This window comes from Diadema setosum, chromosome 13 (genome assembly GCF_964275005.1).
Source record: "Diadema setosum chromosome 13, eeDiaSeto1, whole genome shotgun sequence".
NCBI classification, from domain to species: Eukaryota; Metazoa; Echinodermata; class Echinoidea; order Diadematoida; family Diadematidae; genus Diadema; species Diadema setosum.
The window spans coordinates 4828709-4849202 of record NC_092697.1 but is presented as its reverse complement, the minus strand read 5'-3'; the positions used below and the strand labels follow the sequence as shown (position 1 = coordinate 4849202).

At 41.2% G+C, this 20494-nt stretch overlaps 1 protein-coding gene across 1 annotated transcript in view; it reads right to left on the bottom strand.

Annotated features, from left to right (window-relative positions):
* Positions 1–412: 412 nt before the first annotated feature.
* LOC140237222 (glycogen debranching enzyme-like) overlaps positions 413–20494 on the bottom strand; it is a 37119-nt gene continuing 17037 nt past the window's right edge. The window contains exons 9-27 of the mRNA XM_072317165.1: positions 19396–19575; positions 18258–18381; positions 16734–16897; positions 16019–16120; positions 15163–15318; positions 14365–14515; positions 13419–13653; positions 12056–12321; positions 11293–11426; positions 10659–10792; positions 9418–9696; positions 8469–8694; positions 7758–7869; positions 6608–6743; positions 5496–5608; positions 3066–3268; positions 2488–2585; positions 1594–1681; positions 413–885 (exon numbers count right to left, since the gene is read on the bottom strand). Of these exons, the coding sequence (XP_072173266.1) occupies positions 607–885; positions 1594–1681; positions 2488–2585; positions 3066–3268; positions 5496–5608; positions 6608–6743; positions 7758–7869; positions 8469–8694; positions 9418–9696; positions 10659–10792; positions 11293–11426; positions 12056–12321; positions 13419–13653; positions 14365–14515; positions 15163–15318; positions 16019–16120; positions 16734–16897; positions 18258–18381; positions 19396–19575 (3180 nt within the window). The 3' untranslated portion in view covers positions 413–606. The remainder of the gene's footprint in view (positions 886–1593; positions 1682–2487; positions 2586–3065; positions 3269–5495; positions 5609–6607; positions 6744–7757; positions 7870–8468; positions 8695–9417; positions 9697–10658; positions 10793–11292; positions 11427–12055; positions 12322–13418; positions 13654–14364; positions 14516–15162; positions 15319–16018; positions 16121–16733; positions 16898–18257; positions 18382–19395; positions 19576–20494) is intronic.

The window sequence follows — 20494 nt, the reverse complement described above, 5'->3', positions numbered from 1 at the left end:
ATATATGGTTGAAAAAGAAAATACTATCAAGTTTCAAGAGGGCAGTGTTCACCGACAAAATGCAGTCAGACGTAGATACATGTCATCATCATGTGTACTGAGCAATAGAATGAGCAATGCAAAAATGCAATGCAACCAGCAGGGGTTATTTCAGTTGAAATGGTATCACAATCGGGCATTCATAACGTAGTGAAATTTAAGAGGTAGTAGCTCATATTTGCACACCCTCTGAACATAAATTAGATCTGTGCTACTGTGGATAGCTTTTGAATCATGAGCAGCACCTATAAAACCCCAAATAAACCCAGTGCCTCTTTTCCTTCACAATATTAAATAATATGGAATCTTCTTGGTAATTTTTTCCGACTTTCTGCTGCTGGTATCATTCTTTAATATCAGGATGAAGAAAGGGAAAATCTGCCATTTGCATGTGACTTTAACAATGGGCAACAATGCAATATGTTGTAATGAACTCAAGCCATGTGACTTTTACATACCATGTACTCTTCATCATGCTTATTGTTGTTTCAGTTGCTAATCCCCTTCTATACATGTAGCTTCCACACCCAGGGAAAGTTGTGCATGACTCCACAGCGCACTATGTGATTACTGTTTGAGTGCCTGGTCCAGGTCCCACATGAGTTCCAGCAGACAGCCCATGGACCAGGCCTGGGTCGGGCAGCCGTCCTTGCAGACCGCCCCGTTCTTGTTGGTCAGCTCGGGGAGGCCCCTCCACGGGGACGCCTCGATGTCCACGTGGTGCCTCACCAGCGTCTTGCGGATGAACATCACCGTTTCCTCGAAGAGGTCTGTCGGCGAGGTCGGAAGGGCGCGGGAGAAGTGGAGCTTGGCCCGGAGGAAGTACCCCATGGGCCACACCCATTCCTAGAATCACAAGAACATGATAATGATGGTGACAAGATTGATAAGAGCATTATGGACCGGTAGGAGTGGGACTGGAGCTGGTATCCAAGTATACCACTCCCCTGATGCACTCTAGTTAAATCTGAGGATTCTCTTGAGGGGTTGCCTGGTACTGTTTCTGATGAGATACCTACCAAGAGGACAATTTGAGATAACAAATACATATATCGTCACCTCAGTGAGATAGCCAAGTTTGCCCTAAATGGTGGCAGTCTCTCTGAAATTTTCCGTAGGAGATGAGTAGGAGCCCATCATTAGTTGATGTCCGATTCTCCCAACTGTATTATTCATATACAGTGAAGCCCTGTAGGCTTCACAACAAGGTAGAAAGGCGCCACAATGACAAACACCACAAGGAAAACACCTATTACATGATTGTATCACATTCATTTACTCTGGCACAGGCCAGCCTGATCAAAATAGCAATAATCAGTAGACAGATAATTCTGCACAACAGTAACTTCATAAAAAAAGGAAAAAAAAGAAGCAAAGCGACGAACAAACAAAGAAAGGAATAAACAAAAGAAAAAAAGCATACCATGGAGAATGTATTACCATCTCTTACTATCCCAAAGTCTTCACATATCACCACATTACCCAAGATGATAAGATTTAGAAGTATCTCCCTGAATGGTGTAGGTACAGACAGACAAACAAGATTTGACTTACAGGCCCCTGATGGTAGTTCCAGCCTCTGGCTATCTTCTTGTTTGGACCGTCATAGCTGTTGTCATAGTTACCGTCATAGGCCCAGTCACTGTGGAGCAAAATGCAATACAACCACTGACATGAAGTACTAAGAAAACCTAAGGAAAGTGGATACTGACAGGAAAGCAGGGGTTGACTGACATCCACATTTCATTAAAGGAAACCTGGCAACTCTCTTCAAATTATAGCCAAAAAAGAACATTATTACTCTCGAATTGGGGGGGGGGGGGGGAAGAAATGTATTCTTTTGAGGTCAAATCCATTATAGCACAATATTTAAGGTATGATTGCTCAAAAATGATATTGAGTGGCATTCCAAACAAGGTGCTTGATACAGCTTATCCCCCTAGAGAAACCCCACTGTCACAGTGTAGAAGACACATCCTGAGACACTTGTGGAATTTGGCCAGCCCAGTAAGTACACTTTTCATCTTACAACCTCAACAAAGTTTTGGAAATCCCCTAGCAATTACACTTCAACTCTTTTGCCAGCAAGCACGATCCACACTATCTTTATACAGACAAATAACAATTCTTACACAACCAGAGTACAAGCACACTCGACTTCTGTTTGCGTGCATCTCCGTCACATTGCTAGCTTCGATGTTTACATTGTACATCCCCTACCACATTACAGATCACGTTACATTGAAAAAGTTTTCACATTCTGATGCAGCAACTCTAATGCGTAGCAACGAGGGACCACTATCGACATTGTGTCAGATGGGGTCACAAGAACTTTGTTTGCCTGCAGTATGTGCAGCATCATAGATAGAAGTTGCCAGGTAAGGGCGTTTGACAGAAGGATAATGGTGCTTGGGTTGAACTCATAGCCAAACTCGTCTGGTAACATACCTTGAGTCCAGTGTCTTCATGCCCAGTGGCCCAAGAAGATGTTTCTGCACCATGTTTAAAGCAGTCCAAGCATTGCTAGGAGTAAACAATTCAGGGGCCTGGGATGATAAATATTAAAGAAAATAAAAAGAACCTAAAATCAACCGACTTGATCGTTGTTTGTTTGTTTGTATGTTTTTTTTTTGGGGGGGGGTGGGGGGAGCATAATTTCCCACTTCATTTTTGTCAATATGTTTTTGAGTAATGAAATAAATTTTCTCTTCTCACCAACTTTCATATCAATTTTTGAAATCAAGAAATGGAGTCATTTTGCAAATCAATATTTGAGTCTCTCTGAAGGCTCAATGACTCTTTCCATATGGCGTATGAACATATGACAAAAAAACAACAAACGCTTTTAATTATAAATTCTGTCGTACATCACAGGTAACAATAATCTCTAAGCATCTACCACATGCATCTTTATTGTTCAACTGCAATGTGAATACAGGAACAGAAAACAAAACTCTTTGACATTAAATTACAGAGGTAGGACAGAGCACTGAGAAGTGGAGGAATACTCTAGAAGAGGAACTGACCGCAACCATGGCGATGGGGAAGTTGGGCCTCAGCTGGTAGTCCGCCCAAAACTGAGAGGCGCCGACGCTGTCCTTGTAAATGCCACGCCGGTTGATGAGCTTGTTGGCAGCTTTGTTGGCATCCGCCGCGATCCAGAAGTTCTTCTCGAAGTTGGCCTGAATCATGCGATCCCACTCCGCATATGTCTTGTGGGACTGTTTGCCTGTCGGAGCAGAGTTGGGGTGGGGGGGGGGGTGGAGGGGGAAAGATATCATATGAGTTTAAAAACCCTTTTATGACCACTCAGTCCAATGCTACTAACATTGTGTGCAAAGGGATATTGCTAATTGTAATGTAATGGTAACCCTAAATGACCAAGTGTAACAGCGGCAATACCTTTCATACAGGACCTTAAGATTCTCACTTCACAAACATTCACAATCTAAGAAATGCTTTATAGTCCATACATGTTTTTTTTTAATGGAGCATACTGCACTGTTTAAAAGTGTGCTCTTGTGTATGAATGCCTGGTCTGCATGCTTGATGATATCTAAGCCTTGAGGTCCATTAGACCTATCTCAAAACTGGATATTTCAAATGGACGGCTTTTCCACTATTTTCAAGGTTCATGAAACTGGGTAAAGTTGGACAAATCAAATGCCACTTGAAAGTATACAGGACATTTGAAAATGCTTGATGAAGAAATTAATGTTTAACAACTTTTGAAGGTTAATATGGTAACAGATACATGCAACATTACACTGTTTGTATGAACAGGTGGACCTCAAATATACATACTGATGCAAATTTGTTCATTAAGTGACTGCATGATCTGTAGTAAAGCTCCTTCTGAGGAAGGGTCAAATCATCACTAAAATTTTTCTAGAACTTCCATGGCAACTGATCATTTGACCTGGAATATATTGCTTCAGAAAGCAAAATACTGTTGATACTTTGTGTAAATTGGGCGTACAAACAGGCGCGGTGGAGCACCCCAATTATCTCGCAGAAATCCATCGGCAGCCGAGCCTCATTTGCATAAAGTAAACAACATGTACTCGCGTAGTTGAGAAAAAGTAAACAATTTCTCAAGCTAATAACAATTTCAGGAAACCTATTTTCGGATTAAAATTGAGTTAGTTTGAATTTGAAAACATGTCCGAATATGCACATATAACATATTAAAGGATTTGACAATGATAAAATGTGAAATTTTAGCGAAAACCTGGCGAGCAAAATTACCAAAAATATGCCTCGAAAATCATCCTAAAATTCACAAAGTGTGATTGCGGAACAAAAGCGCCATTCAAACAAAGTACACCGAAATTTATTTATCTGCTTGCATTTTAAATTTCATACCATAATATTCCCGGCCATGGTTGTGTCGGAAAAAAACAGAAGGTGATGTCAAAAATGACACGAACGCAAAGCGTACAGGTCGGTCCCATGTATAATTAATCGCGTCACTGTGGCGTTGCATGTCACAGCACACACAACGCATTGCTGCATGCAGCGTGCGCGGCAGCAGCTCAGCAAACCTCAGCAATCACCGCCGTGCGACACTCAGCAAAATTGACTGCGTCACATGCAAACCAACAATGAGCACAAAATCCTGAATCTCACGTACCACGCATGCCCAATATTACAGGAAAAGAAATGACGTCATTTTCAATTGTTTCGCCGACTACAATTTTCTATTCCAAACCCTGTAGAAACAAGTTGATTTCTCAAAAAGTACAGGTGGTACAAAGCGAAAACTTTCACCATATATGGATTGAGGCCTGATGAACTTAAGTTGCCAGTTTCGGACACATTGGAGCCCGGCCATAGTCCAGTCGGAAAAAAACAGAGAGCATGTTGTGCGAGAGGTGATTTTCAAAACGCTTTAATATCTCAAGTTCTAGTGCAGCAAATTTCATAATTTTTCCATCAAAAGGAAGGTTTTTAAAAACTTAGATAGTGTGGGAAGTTTGAGTTTATTAGCGGCACGCATAGCGGCACAAGGAGAAGGTAAAGATTTGACTTTTTCATGCACACAGTTTCGGGCAGCCGTGGATGCCCGTTGGAAATTCAAATAGAACGGGGCGATAATGAGATGCAAATTGGGGTGCTCCACCGTGCCTGCAAAGTTTGTACTTGTAATGTAAAGCTAAATCCCATTCAAGAAGACATGACTGTAGTCAATATCAAATTTCAACATTACATATTGATATGAAATAATTGTATAAATTTATGGCACTCTCATGAACTACATAACTATGCATACAAACTCTGTATAAGACTTGAAACAAAATGAATTCCCAAATGGACAATAAAGACAGCTGATATTAAGTTGAAATTGAATCACGAAATGAAATCATACAGAACATCAAATTTCCACACTACTAACAGTATATGTCGGAGAAAACATTGATTATCACACATGGAATATATTCAATGACTTGAAATACCTTCTATCCTGACAGTAACCCCATCATAGGGAAACTTTCCCTCCTTGTGAAGGGCTGCCAGCCACCTGACCGCTGCCTTGCAGAGGCCCACTATCTCAACCGGTGACCCGTCTCTGAAACATCAGTGAATAGTATTGAGAAAGAAAGACAAAGACTATTAGTGATAAGATCGTCGGGCAACACAACATATTATGAACTGATTTGCAAAAGGAAATTGATAATGAGATAAAACAAGCGGAAAAGGCAAGACAGAGTTTTACTTGTAAATAAGTTCAGATGAAGGAGCTGAAGGCCTTCAATAGCAATAGTGTCATTGTAAATTGCATTCTATATCGGTGTATCACTTAAGTGTACTCACCTTCTGTGATATATACCACATACATACAATGATAAAAATGAATCATATATTAAAAATCAATAAATACAGTCAAACCTGTCCTAACAGCCACCTGTCTATAGTGGCCACCTGCCGTATGCGGCCACTGAAAATCCACCCCCCGAGAGAAAAGCCCTGTTAAAGACCCTGTGTATAGCTGCCACCTTTATGCGGCCAGCAATCACAAATTTTGTTTCCTACAGTAGATTTTAACCTGTCTATAGCGGCCACAGAGCCGTAGCCGAGCGGTTAATTCAGCATGTTTTTCTGCATTGTAGCTGTGCCAGTCATTCCAGGGCAACATTCAGTGATCGCCACCACTGCATTTATCACTCATTCAGTCATAATAATGCACTAGTGTAAAGCTTTCTTCACGACTATACACATGCTACTGTACTGTGCAACAACTTGAAAAACACCGACATTGTTCAATGCACGAAACACATGTATGCATACATTGTATACACATGTACAGGTAAGTACTTACAGATGTATACGACGATGATGCATGTACATGTAGGCAATGCACACAAAAGTCGGATAACCTGTCTGTAAGGCCACCTGTCTATATCGGCCACTTTTTTAGTTTCCTGTGGGTGGCCGCAATAGAGAGTTTTGACTGTACTTCAATTCAAAATTCATCTTTACCATGACAACCAACAACATGTACTGTAGTGATATCTTCACCTCACAACTTCATTCTCTCTGTGTGACAAACTGCAAACATTGTACGTACCTTGGAGTTGCAGGGTGCCCTCTGTTGTCGGCGACGTCTGACTCGCCCATCTTGTCCATCCACGTCCCACAATTCCACTCACTTCCTCCGAAGGGAAAGCCGGTAGTGTGATCCACACCAATGGTCACGTTGAACCCTGCAGCATACACAGCATACACGAAAAAACATGCATGCATTGTTGAAAACATTAGCTCTGACAACCCAAACCAAACATATATTTAAAAAGAATTTCACAAATCTTTAGTTTCAGTGAATTTCACAAATCTTTATGTCTTTAAGTGAGAAATTCCATTCTTTTAACCTGTTGCTGAGATATGTTTAGCAATTATTACTCTCTATGCCTCCTAGAGTATATGCATTGTGTGCACATTCGAATGTTTTAAAATTTTCAAAATTTTTTATAATCCCTCCAATATTTGCTGCCAAAATTCACCCCTTTTTGACAGCACAAATTGTCCTAGAGTTCACAACCAATGAGGGCAGCACATGGAATTAGCCAAAACTTTTATAACAATAAAAAACGTTTTGAACCAATGGTCCAATTTTCCTCTTTCTGTCACCAAGTGTTTCACTTAATCTTTCTGCATTCCACATTCGTGTATGGACAGTCTGCTCTTTTTATCTCTATCTCTCTATGTGCCACATTCATACATCCAATGCAGTTGACGGCATGCCAAGTTCGCATATTTTGCTCAAAGGCCCAATCCCGCCCAAACAATAAATCATCAAATGCCACGTTACAATGAAAGCTTCACTCATGATTCTGTTCCTCTCACATGCAGCTTGCACTGTGTAGTGACTGAATATCAAGCAGTCAAAATTCTTTATTGGCCTTATGTGTAAAATATAGATTTCTGTCATTGTTTGGAGTGCAAAAGTCATGCCTGTACAATAAGATTGCTACTGGTCATTTGAAAGGAAAATGATCATAAATTTGTCAACAAATTACATCATAGCAGAGCTTGGGATTGTCTCTACAACTTTGCTCATTGCATGTCAAGCATACCAAATATTTATAAAAAGTTACATGGATTTGAAAAACAGAATGGTCTTCCCAAAACATGCCTGCATTGCAGTCTCAGAATAATGTGGCACACAGGGACTTTACAGTGTGGTGCATAAAAAGTTCAGGGATGACACATGGCCGCACCTTGGTCAGACATGTTCCTGTCCAGACCCTGTCCAGCGTGCCTCTCCCGGTAGCTGACCCCCTCAGCGTGCCTCTGCATTGCCCCCTGGATTACCTCACTCAGCTTTTGCTCCTGTAGACAAACAGACAGACAAAACAAACAGACATGACCTTCAGAGAATTGTATGCAGTTTTAAATATTAAACAAGCTGAATAACTAGGATGCCATACAAAAAGGAATACACTACTGTAAATGATGCTAGAGCCCACTACTGATGCATATTAATATCTAATGTGCTAATTACAAGCAAACTAGAAAATGTCTTCAAAACATCAGCATGGTACAAAAATTTAAGTGTTATAAGTAAGCTAGGCTACGTATATTCACTGAGGCACTATTGTAGTCAAGAGAACGTAAGGCCTCCAGTTTGGCTCCACCTATTGTACAACGACAGAGAGAGTTGTGTTCTCTTCAAACAGCACTTTAAGCAAACTTCAAGCAACACAACACTTTATCCTCAATGCCAAAGATTTCTGAGGCGACTTCAAACCCCTGGTGTCCTCGATGCTGGCTAATAACTATTGGTTTCCTCCAAAAGTGGTAATATGTCAACAACAACATAAAAAGAGTAAATCCAACATCAAACTGTTATGGTCATCATCCAAAAGTTACTACAGGACAAAGGCGTAGGTTGCAGGCTTAGCATCCGATTAAATCAATAGCCATCTCACCGTGAAGCCAGGAGGGAGGGGCTCTGAATTGTCAGTCGGGAAGATCCGGGAGACTGGGCAGTCCAGGATGGCCAGGCCGTTGCTCACTGTCTTGGTGTAGAGCTGGATGCAGTAGAGCCAGAACCAGATCGCATCCCGGCAGTTGAAGCGGGCGTGGTCACCCCCACCCAGGAGATTGGGGATGAGGCCATGCCTCAGGGTGGCGGCAAAGGCCAGGATGAGATGTCTGCAGGAAGATGGACATCATTTAATAATAATAATAATGATGATAATGATAATGATAATCATCATCATCACCATCTTCTTCAGAATCTATCTAAACTACAAACACTGTATTAACAACACAATTACCCGCATCATCTTTATTTTCTGTGCTTAAATGCATGAGACATTTCATACACACAAACCAATAAAATCACTCCATACAACTGCACTACTACAAATGATATATATGTGCGTGCATGCACAGGAGAGTATTTAGAGGCAATTCTTTTCTGGCAAAATGCAACTGCCAACCAACATTAGCATCTGCTTGTAGAAAACTGTAAGGAAGCTGCATATCATTCTTAATCTAATCTAGACTACTTTAAAGTAAGAAATATTCTTGGCATAAAACTTTTATGAATTTACACTGGTATTCCATGCATATACACTTTGTAGTATAGACAAGAACTTTCATGTGCATTTTAATTCGTGGAATTAAAATGCACATGCAAAACTTGTGGTTTTATGGTACTACATTACCATTTACATGTGCCATTAGTAATCAATTTAAAACATGTTGAAACATCTTGATACACTTTACTTTCAATTCTATCAAGACCATGGATGACTACATGCAAACAGAATCAAAGTGGTGGTGGTCTGACATGAATAAGCTTCATGTACTGTTCTGTGTCGCATCCATGACGGGATGAAATGCCATCGTCCCGAAATAACAAATACTTACTTGGCCTCCTCGTGTCTGCTGGTGACCAGCAGCAACCCGGGCATGGCGATAAAGGTGTCGCGACCCCAGCAGCGCATAAAGCCGCTGGCGAAGTGGGGCAGGCCCGCAGCCATCGTGGGCACGCTCTGCACCCGCTTCCCCGTTTCCTCGTCCAGAGCCGTGGGGACATTGTCCAGGGACGGGGAGAGGGCGGGCAGGGGCGACGTCTTCACCACGCCGCACATCTGGACTGAGCCGAGGGCGAGGGTCCTCACGAAGGAGGAACCGCCTGACACGAAACTGTGCATGCAAGCGACAGGAATAGCAAGGACTCAATTTGCAAATCAATTCAGATCTTTTGTACGAGGTCTGTATGTGTCATATAGGGCTACGTGTATCTCACTACGGTTTTTATGTTGATGAATTTGGAGAGGGAACCAATATTTCTAAAATATTGTGACAAACGGAATGTGACAAAGGCAATAATAAATCGTGTCCTACAGGGGAAATTGCTCATTTTGCTTCATGAACGGGAAATGATAACACTTATAACAAAGTCTGTCACAATGGTTTTCCCTCACTGCTCCAATCACTCACAAATACATGTTTCACGAGTCCTTAATTCCCCAAGTGTAATTCATGGTCATGAAATAAATATTGCATGTACTGTTCAATAAATAGGCCATCTCAACAGGTAACCTAAAGTAGCTCTCTGGAGCATCACTCTCTCCAGGGTTTGTAGGATATGGCTAAGCACTGAATGGTCAGGCTAATTTGAAGAAGTTTCTCTTGGTAACATCTGATCCGATTTAACAAACCTTATACAAAAAATTAGCAATATAAAGTCATGCATTCTAATAAAGTACATTTTGTAAAATGGTACAAATCTTTTCCCCTTTTATTTCATCTCATTCTTCTGTAAACTTATTTTCTTCAATTCTCATTTTTTTAAATATCCATAGTAATTCAGCAAAATCCAGTATCTGTCTACATACTTTATATTTGCCTTGTACTGTGGAAACTCGTGAAATGCCCCTCATTACGATATTTACGTTGTGATTCAAATCTGGTCACTTTTTGCTGAGGAAAAAAAAAAAAAGCTCTGTCAGTCCTGCAGAAGAGAATTGAACGAGTGTCACATTCTAATGCCTACAATGCTACTCTAGTTTCATACCTTGAAAGCTGTATATTCTTAGCGCATGTCTGAAGTGTAACCCTCAATTTGTACTCTCTGCACACTCTCAAGCTTATGGCATACCTACCTGTTCATGGCTTTCCAGCTGCGCTCCAGTAAGACGACGTACGCCCCCACCAAGATGGCATCGAAGTAGCAGGGGATGAGATACCGCGGGATCTGGGTCAGGGGTTGGAACGCCTTCTCAAACCAGAGTCCCAGCTGGAGATCGGGCATTCCAAGACAAAAGTTTGGGTGAAAAAAAAAAGTAAATACAAAGAAAACACTGATTATCCATTTGTACAATTCGCAATAGTGTAATGTAAAACCAGAAACACTTGCAGCATAAGAATTTTGCTTATAGAGTTGATGGCCTTTTTCGCATGCACTTTACTTTTGCAAATCTTGGCTCCTCGCTTAATTCAGGAAAGTTTCATGCAAGCAAAATTTCTGGTCTGACAGTATCAAAAGCATATTTATGCATACACATTTTCACACTTCAACTATTATCCAAAAAAAAAAAAATTTTCTCTCTTTTCTCCTTTATTTTCTATTAAATTACCAGAAGTGGAGTTGCATGATAGAAACTACTATCTGCAAATAATAATTACACTTGCAAAGAAGTTTTTGTATTTCTAATGACCCTACAAGCACCTCATCTTTGCATACATAAAAGCTCTGTTGTAACACACTATCATTAATATCCCTCAGAGATTTCCCACCTGTTTGGTTGCCGGGTGGAGCTTGAGACGGTTGCCAACGTAGCCAGGCATCCAGTCACCCTGCCTGAGGTTTTCACACAAGGGGTGACCCAGGTCATTCTTGCTGCGGATGTCGGCCAGGACCGACATGATTCCTTGGCGGGACAAGAAGAAAGGAGAAAAAAAAAGTGGTTTTATTTTAGCCATAGTGGCATCATCAGTTGTGGCTCTGCTATTCTGGAGGGCTATGATATTGCTTCCATGAAAGCCCACTACACACTACAAAACTTTTGCCGTGATTCACTGGTCATAGGATACAACCTAGCGACTGGGAGTGTGACATCACAAGCCTTGCCACTTTCCAGTCACGCAACTGGGTCGCAATGGCAGTTGTGAAGATTTGTCAGAAAACAAAAATCAACAATCATGGTTGAATCTATTGTGGTCTATCTATCTGATTTCTGAAATGATCACAAAAACCCACTATTACATCACATACTAGTAATTACCTGCAACTTTGCATACAAGACTGCCTGAAGCATGTTCAACACTCATACTCACACACATTTATGTAACAGAACAATTTAACAACATATACACACACACACACACACACACACACACACACACAGACAAAAAAAAGGATTAGTTAATATCAGTAAAATACTGATCGAAAATGGAAAATTTAAAAAGAACAATTCAATGGTTTTCATAGAATGTGCATATATGTGTGGCCGACATATGGATATATTTCATCTGAAAACATTCGACTAGCTGCACTTACCTTGTAAACCACAGTATATCAGTGGTCCAAAGTTTGGTATATTGTATGCCCCTGACCCCTTGCCATCGTCCCTCTCCTCCCCGTCGCATCGGAAGAGGACGCGGTTCATGTCCGTCAGTGTGAGCTGATCCACGATGCTGTGGAAGTTGGAGCTGTTGGCCGTCATGGTGCTGTTCCCGCTCAGCGTCCTGACGCGGTAGCCGAACTGTGCGATGCAGGACCGCAGGGTGGAGAGTGCAGAGCGGGCACCAGGGCTAGGTACCACCCTGATAATGGACAGGGAAAAAATGTGGAAAACAAGGCATGAAAGATACGACTTACAACCGTCAAGAGTCCAGCTCACAAGCTTCAGCTCACAAGCATTTGCAGTGAGGACTTGGAAGCACTCTGACAACTGATGAGGATTTAGAACATGGCATGAATGGCGCACACTGCAACCTTGCCTTCACAAGACTTTGTGAGTCAAACCTGGGGAGCATTTCATGAAGCGTTTTGTCAGATATTTCATCTGACAAACTGTTATTAGCTACTGAAATCCTTGTATCTGATTGGCTGAGAGCAAATTTGTCTGACAAGTTTGTCGGACAAAACACTTCATGAAATGTCCCCCTGGACTTGCCCTGATCAACTTTCACATGAACACTTCATAAGCTACAGTACCAGTGACATTTCCGCGGTGCAGTTGCCATGGCAGTGACACAAATACTTGCACTGAGCCCTGCAGGTGCACACAGGAAAGTTCCCTTTAAAGCAATGGAATGCACGACAATCGCCAGAAAACCACAGCCGTCGTGCAACTGTGTCACACAAAAAGACTGGGCATTTCAATTTCATTTTCAATTTTATTTAACCTGTTGAGGACAGGCTGATTTTCCTGCAAGATGCATTTCCCATAGACGCTTGCCTGAGTATACTCGGGACTTGTCCTCATTGGGCTATTAAGGGCCTTTCATGATGATGCAGACAGACTGTGATGCCATAAAAAGAGAACAGATGCTGTTCTGCACGGCATTACAGAAGACTTGGACCAGAAGAGAATTGGGAACACTCTTGTTTAATGCTGTGTGTTCTCAAATGCATGCACAGAAAGCACTGTACATATCTGATGCCAACGTCAATCTCTCATGAAGGTACGTCTTTTTGGTTGTTGTTGTTGTAGTTGTTTTTTGACGTAATTCTAATCACCAAACATCTCCTAAGGTCAGAGTGCTATAGCACACTACGGGAAGATGTAGTGTTCCACGGTCTGCAGGTTTCGACGATATGCAAGAATCACGCTGCACAGGGAGACTACCAGCATAGTAAATTACCAGTGAGCGTGGATGACAATTCCAGCGCATAATGGGTTTTGAGAGGGACTCACTTGAAAGCGATGACGCTGCCGGGAGGGAAGTTGATAAAGTCAATCTCCTGGACGGTGGCCTGGGCTTGGCTGCCGTGCTCCAAGAGCTCACAGACCTCACTGTTGAGCAGCGTCACATGGGTCTGCATCTCAAGCCGGTAGTTGGACAGACCCGTGATGTGGGTTTGGGAGGGCGGCTGGCTTGCCCCGCCCTTCGGTACCAGTCTCGCCTCCAGGATGATCTCTTCAACTGAGCCTGGAAGATTTTGAGGAGTGAGATAGAGAGAGAGTGTGTGTGTTGAAGAGAGAGGAGGAAGGAGGAAGCAATGCTTCACAACACAAAACTGCTTTAATTTGATATTCTTTTTACTGAGAAAACTTAGAGCACTTTACTGTAATCGCTACGTTCAGAGACTGGGATGTCTACACCTCTTCGCTCAGTCACTACATTCTGCAAGAAGAATGGTCCTTCATTCAAATAAAATTTGATTAATCTTGACTACTGACAATGATGATTGACTTTAACCAAAGCACAAGATCAACATTTCCACATTCCTTTTTTTTCATTACATCAAGTTCAAGAACCTTGGCCATTCACATTTACGTATCATTTGAGAGCAATTGTACATTTATTCCTATCTTTCTCACAAAATAGCATCGCCATTGCAAATTCTCTAACCAAACTTTTGGCTGGAGACTGAAATTTTTGGCCAAACCATTGTGATGGGTATGTGGGTGGAAGAGAAAATCTAATCAGGAAATAGACACCTCACGTAACACATCTGGCCCAAGTATCGGAAAAACCAACGACAGAGTTTTTCGTAATTTGTGTCAACATGATCTGGTGTAGGAATGAAGGGATGGACCGACAACCAAGAAACACAATGCCTCCAGCACCATTCATAGCAGAGGCACAGAAATGAAATATGAATCTCCAATGGTTATAATTGACAGACCAGTGATGTACCTGGTACACAAAGCGGTGGTATATGCCCCGTGTAGTGCGCATTGTGTGGATGTTGGAAGGCCGTCCTGGCGACTAGGATCACGGACAGGTGGGTGGAGGGACAGTGACGGGTGACCGCTACAATGTTCTCATCCACCTGGTCCACATATACCTGGAGGACAGAACAGACAATTTGAAGTCATAACAAGAAGCTGACTTTGCTGATTTGAAATGCTTAAAAAAATGACAGGCCTAAGGCTTTTAGCCTATTTAACCCATGATATCCATGCTTATGAGCATGTTTCCCACAACTACAGTTACTGTAACTTCTGATGCCAACCAGGTATAATAGATATTTGGGTCTCCTATTGAAAGAGAGACAAAGCTATATATGTTAGGTGTATCATGTCGAATTTATATTCCCCTATCAAGAGGGAGGAGGGATAACAGAAATGTTTTAATATTCAAATGTAGTCTTTTCATACTCAAAGCTACATGGCATTTGTAAGTGAATTAATTACTGCCACGATTATAATTAATTCTTTAGAAATATCCTAGTATGCCAGAGTGGCAGAAAGTCAACTTAGTGACTGTGACCAAGAAGGCCTCACCAACCAAAAGTTAATCATTATCACGTTTTTGCATGTTTGACCACTTCACCAGGATTCCTCCCTGATCTTTACAAGAGAAGTGAAGTGGGTACCACTTTTATCTGCATTATGCACAAAGTGTGACTCTCCTACACACAGGACAGAGGACTTTAAGTCTCCTTGTTTGTTAGAAGATATCATAACCACAGTCTACTACGAAGCCCCCCACCTGGCTGTAGCCCTGAGCTCCAAGAGACTGGTGGAGTTCGTTCAACTCTTTCTTAGCGGCCAGAATACCATGGTTGAAGTTGACCTCCGACATGCTGTCGTCTGCGGCGCTTTCGTTCCATGACGTGTACAGACGCTTTTCCTTCACCACGTGGATCTGCATTAAATAAAAATAATACATTACAAAGGGGTGATGGGATGTCTTAGGTATAAGAGAAAACCTGGAAAAATGACCTTTCAATATAAACTTAAAGAGGCTTTACTCAGATTCACACATGTTGCATAAAGGGCTCATCTACACTAATAACATTCAATGTTGTAATAGAAATATCAAGCTTGAGAGCCAAGACCTGGGTCCCGTTTCATAAAACTTGTTTTCAGTAACAACTGCCACATTTCTATGACAAATTTGCTCTAGGCCAATAACATGCAAGGATTTCAGTGGCTCATAACAACTATCTTAACTTGTTATTGATAACAAGTTTAATGAAACAGGGCTGTGAAGAGAAGAAAATTATGCCATACCTAGCATGAATTCAAACCCATGTCAAATCTTATGGCGCATCAAGAAAAGGTTTTTGAAATATGACCATCACAAACATGTTTTAATGAATAAGCCATCTTTGTTTTTGTTTGCTTTTTTCTTTATCAAAATCTCTCTTGCTCTCTCTTTTTGCGCATTCAAGTACAGTTTAACCTCTCATATTATTATCAATGGTCTCTCTCACTCTCTCTCTCTCACACAAGATATATTTCTTGAACTCCAAAGCACTAATTTCTTATCTCTTCTTTTTGGAGGAATAGTTTCAAATCAGACTTATGCATTACACCAAGACCAGAGGAGGAAAGAACCGCACCTGCTCCTTAACAAGCTCATCATACCCCCTGGTGGAGCCTACCGCACAGCAGGCCATGGACACCAGGGCTGCGCTGGGTAGGAGGTCGTAGACTGAACGCACCTGGAGGGAAAATGTTGGGGGAGAGAGGCTTTATGAGTGTATCTCAAACTAAAGACACAAACTCAGATACTAATGTTACACCTCTGATAAAGCTCGTACATGAATCCATTTAACGAGCTAACTTCTGCAATAGAATCTCCACATTAAATGACACTCACAATGAGCATGTATTTGGCGAGTTTTGGCTGCATTGTAAAAACTACTCTACAAATGACCGAGACGGCTGGCTGACTTGTAATGTACAATATCACAACATACAGTATTTGCAAAAACTTGCAAACCATCACATACACGTACACAAAAACAGACCACAATTTTGCTCATGAAAAAAAACTTTTGTCTCCACTCCTTTGTAGAAAATACCACTATCTAACATATCTTTCTGGACATGCATGAAAAGTTGCAGTATACTGTCAAAGAAAAAAATGATGATATTCTTTGTCTACCACAAAACTTTCAAACCAATTTTCAATCCAACACATTACGCTGCACAGTTACAAAATACAATATTCAAACAAACATTCAACATCTACACATGATTAATATACTGTACAAAGATGCTCATGTCTGCAGTGTAAATGTCCTATCATCACAAATTTCAAAGATTCCTCACCTCGACAGGAGATGGGTTGTCATGGGTTACGTCCATAAACAAGGCATGGGCGATGCTTGGCTGAAGAGGGCGCACCGCAGGTTGCAGGAACGACCCAACTGGCTCCCCGCCATAGCGATACACCAGTCTCCCTTCTTCTCTGGAGTTGTATGCACTCATGGCCTCTGTAACAACAAGCCAGGATAATTTGACACGTCTTTTGCAAAGATGCCCCCTATTTGCTATGCATGCTGCACAGAATCTTCAATTGGGCCCATTGCATCTGTAAATTTAATGGGGGGTGAATTCATAATTCTAGTTCACAATTAAATGATTGATCTCTCCCTTTGTTAAAACAGACCACCACAGAATATGGACCTTCTCACTACAGCTCAACTGTTCGGATGCATTACAGGTGCATAGTCCCGGTAGTGTAGAGGGCGCTGTTGATGATACTGCCGATCACCGTTAGCATTGATACAGAGATTGCCGAAGTTGAGCTGTCATCAAGAGTAAAGCGCGTAGGTGTTGCTAAGTAACGTTACCTTTGTTGTCTTCTCTGCGCATCACGCAGTCTGTAGTAATGCCAGGGTGCGTGCATATGTGTTTCTTATTATGAAATCACAAAAGAAGTTTGCTAAAGCTGTCATCCCCTCAGCCAAATCATGAGCCGAACTGTGATCGGACCACTGGCTACAGTGGATCGACTTCTTCGGACTCGGGGAAGTGGGCCACAGCGTAAGCGTTAAAGAGGAGTCGATAGCGTAGGTCTCTATAAGAAACTTGCACCTTGCGCCCGCGTACGCATTTGACTAAACCACCGCGACCATGCACCTTTAAGAGTTGAATTTGAATATTCCTCCTTCATCTGCTTCCTTGACATGTCTTGCTGTTGTACTAGAAGGCTAGAATTGGTAGTATCTTAGAACATCTCCTTCATAAGTGGCATAATTGATAGTAATCACTGACTGCTAGATACATGGGTATACATGTACATGTACTTCAAGAAACAAACATCATCTCCTATGTTTGTTTATTTTAATACTTGTCCTGTTGAACAAGTAATTATTTTATCGGTTGAGATGATATTCATTGTTGAAAGAAGAGGAATGAAGCTCAAGAAACTTGTTCTGATGCAAATCAGTAGGGCTCTACTGAAGGAGCCAGTACGATGGGCTACAGCTACAAGAAATATCCTATATCTGGAGTGATTACAATAAGCATGTGCTCTATTAAAAAACTACTTTGCTACAAGTGTTTCTCAATATTCAGTCAAACTTCACAAATTATACAAGGAAAAAACACTTTTTCATCATTCATATCAAAGAAAAAAATATATTGAAACCTTATAGACAAAAACTACTTTGCTACAAGTGTTTCTCAATATTCAGTCAGACTGCACAAATTATACAAGGAAAAAACACTTTTTCATCATTCATATCAAAGAAAAAATAATATTATTGAAACCTTTAGACAATGGGGAAAGAAAAGTTATCACTCAAGTCGTTTGTACATATACAGTATGTAGTTGGAAGAGCTTCTTACCTCTGATTAGTGAGCTAATGCCAAGCCTGTTGATGAACATATTGTCAATGTACTCGGAGGAGGTGAAGAGTTCGGCCATGACGTAGAGGTCGGGACGTACCTTGCGAGCCTCATCAAGGAAGTACTGGAAACAAGAAGACAATAGCTATGTTCACATCGTCACCCTATCGTGGAAGATTGTTAGCTCCCGACTACATGTATGAGTTACATTTACACTATGCCTATCACTAATAATAGGCCTCGTATTTAGCTAACAACAGGCAGCGCTCGATGATAAAATTCAGAAAACGCAGCACACCTCATGCAGTAACCCCATTTCATGTACAATGTACATGTATATACCAAGCATTTGTACGCAGGTGTGAATTTACAAAAATCAATTTAGCACTCACAGAGGTCAGGCCTAGTCATGAGCTCCTTGGTACCTGTGTTCACATAGGTCCACAACCTATGACCTTAGAACAGGGTACCCTAATTATCCAGCTACGCCCACCCTTACCACAAGGTTCTTCGTGGTTATGAATGTTAAGCTTACTTGAAGTTATTTAATTGTGAGTTACATTCATTCACCCCTAACTTTATGTTCGGGACCACTGGAGCTTTGCTGTCTACAAAAAAAAAAACCAAACATGTCACGACTGTGATATTTGGGGATCAAATAAGATGAAATCAATAGCAGCATATGATAACGAAACTTGTCAAGTGGATATGCACAGACAGTATCTGTATGCCATTTGCAGACTTCCCTACCTTTCTGACTGTAACACAGGAACGATTTGGCGCAAAAGTAGGAAAGAAAGAGCAGTTCCAATACAAGTGTGGGGAAAAAATAAAAAAATTTTAAAAAAATTGCAAGAAAAATAAGAAACTACTATTGCACCAAAAGCTGTGAGTGTTCGAAATTCAGATTCTTTCCTCCACACTCAGAATAGTTGGGAGGTCTGCAATTGTAAGAAATTACAAAATGGTACTTCCCCAGGTAACTGTCAATATGAAAGTGTCACTCTCACAGTGGTAAAAAAAATAATGATACTGTAGATGATTACTAAAAGTAAGAGAATTCATTTTGATTTTTATCATGTTCAAGTTTAAATTCAAATATAATCATAGAACAGATATTGTGACTGTAATGCGATACCTCTGCTACATGGATGGGTGTGCTGTGGCAGTTGTCTATCCTAACCCCATGGAAAATGGAGACCACATCCCGCGTGTACGCCAGCATGTGTTGCCATAGAAACGGGCAGTCCTCCGGGGTCTGCCCGTAGCGCAGCTTGATGCTGTCACCCCAGTTGATCAGCTCTCGTCGTAGATACACCTGGAAAAGTGTCCAGCCAAACATGATACAAGAATTAGTAATTAAAAAGGACACTTTAAAATAGGAACTCATTGGATCGATAGCACTTATATGTACATAAAAAAGAAGTCCCCCTGTTCTTTACACATTGCATTCATCGGTCTTCCATTTATTCATGATGCCTACTGTTTTATGTACAATGTACAAAAAGGAGTACCTGGAACAAGGTACAATTATGTGCGTTCATTGCATTAATTTCAAGGTAGATTTATCACATGTCTAAGAACAAAAGATGGCAGATCTGACTACCGGGTAAAACTCTTTTTGACAAGTATGATGTGCAATTCCTGTGAAGATTGTTACAATATACAAGTTCGTAGCCCCCCCCCCCCCCTCCCCCCAAAAAAAAAGAAAAAAAAAAGAAGCTGCTGAAAATTGCTTATCCAATAGTGGCCAGCCAATGGAGTAAAATGGAGTCAAAAGGGGCCTGAACTTTTGATCTCAGCAAAATTTTTGTCAGAGTCAAAATTACAAACTTGTAGGGTAAACAATCACATAATAGACTTCACACAACAAGCATACCAGTAGTTTGGGGAGGGCTAGGGACACAGAACAAAGGAAACAAAAGGAGTGGGTTGGAAGTCATGGGCAAGGAGCCCAACAAGGGATTAAAGACAAAAGGCAGAGGTGGGCCAGTGATGATCCCAAGGATCATAGGGGGCAACCTGTGAAGTATTAAGATGAATAGGAAGGCAACATCAAACAAGATAAGGAACAACAGAGGGATAAAGAACAGGAAAAGAGTGAATAGCAAAAGCATGATGGGTGAAGGGAGTTGTGCTTAACAAGCAGAGAGCCCTAAGCCTGGTGTACACATACAAAGATGTGGCAAAAAATGAAAGTGAGAGCCAACCAAAAAATGCAAAGTACAATACATATC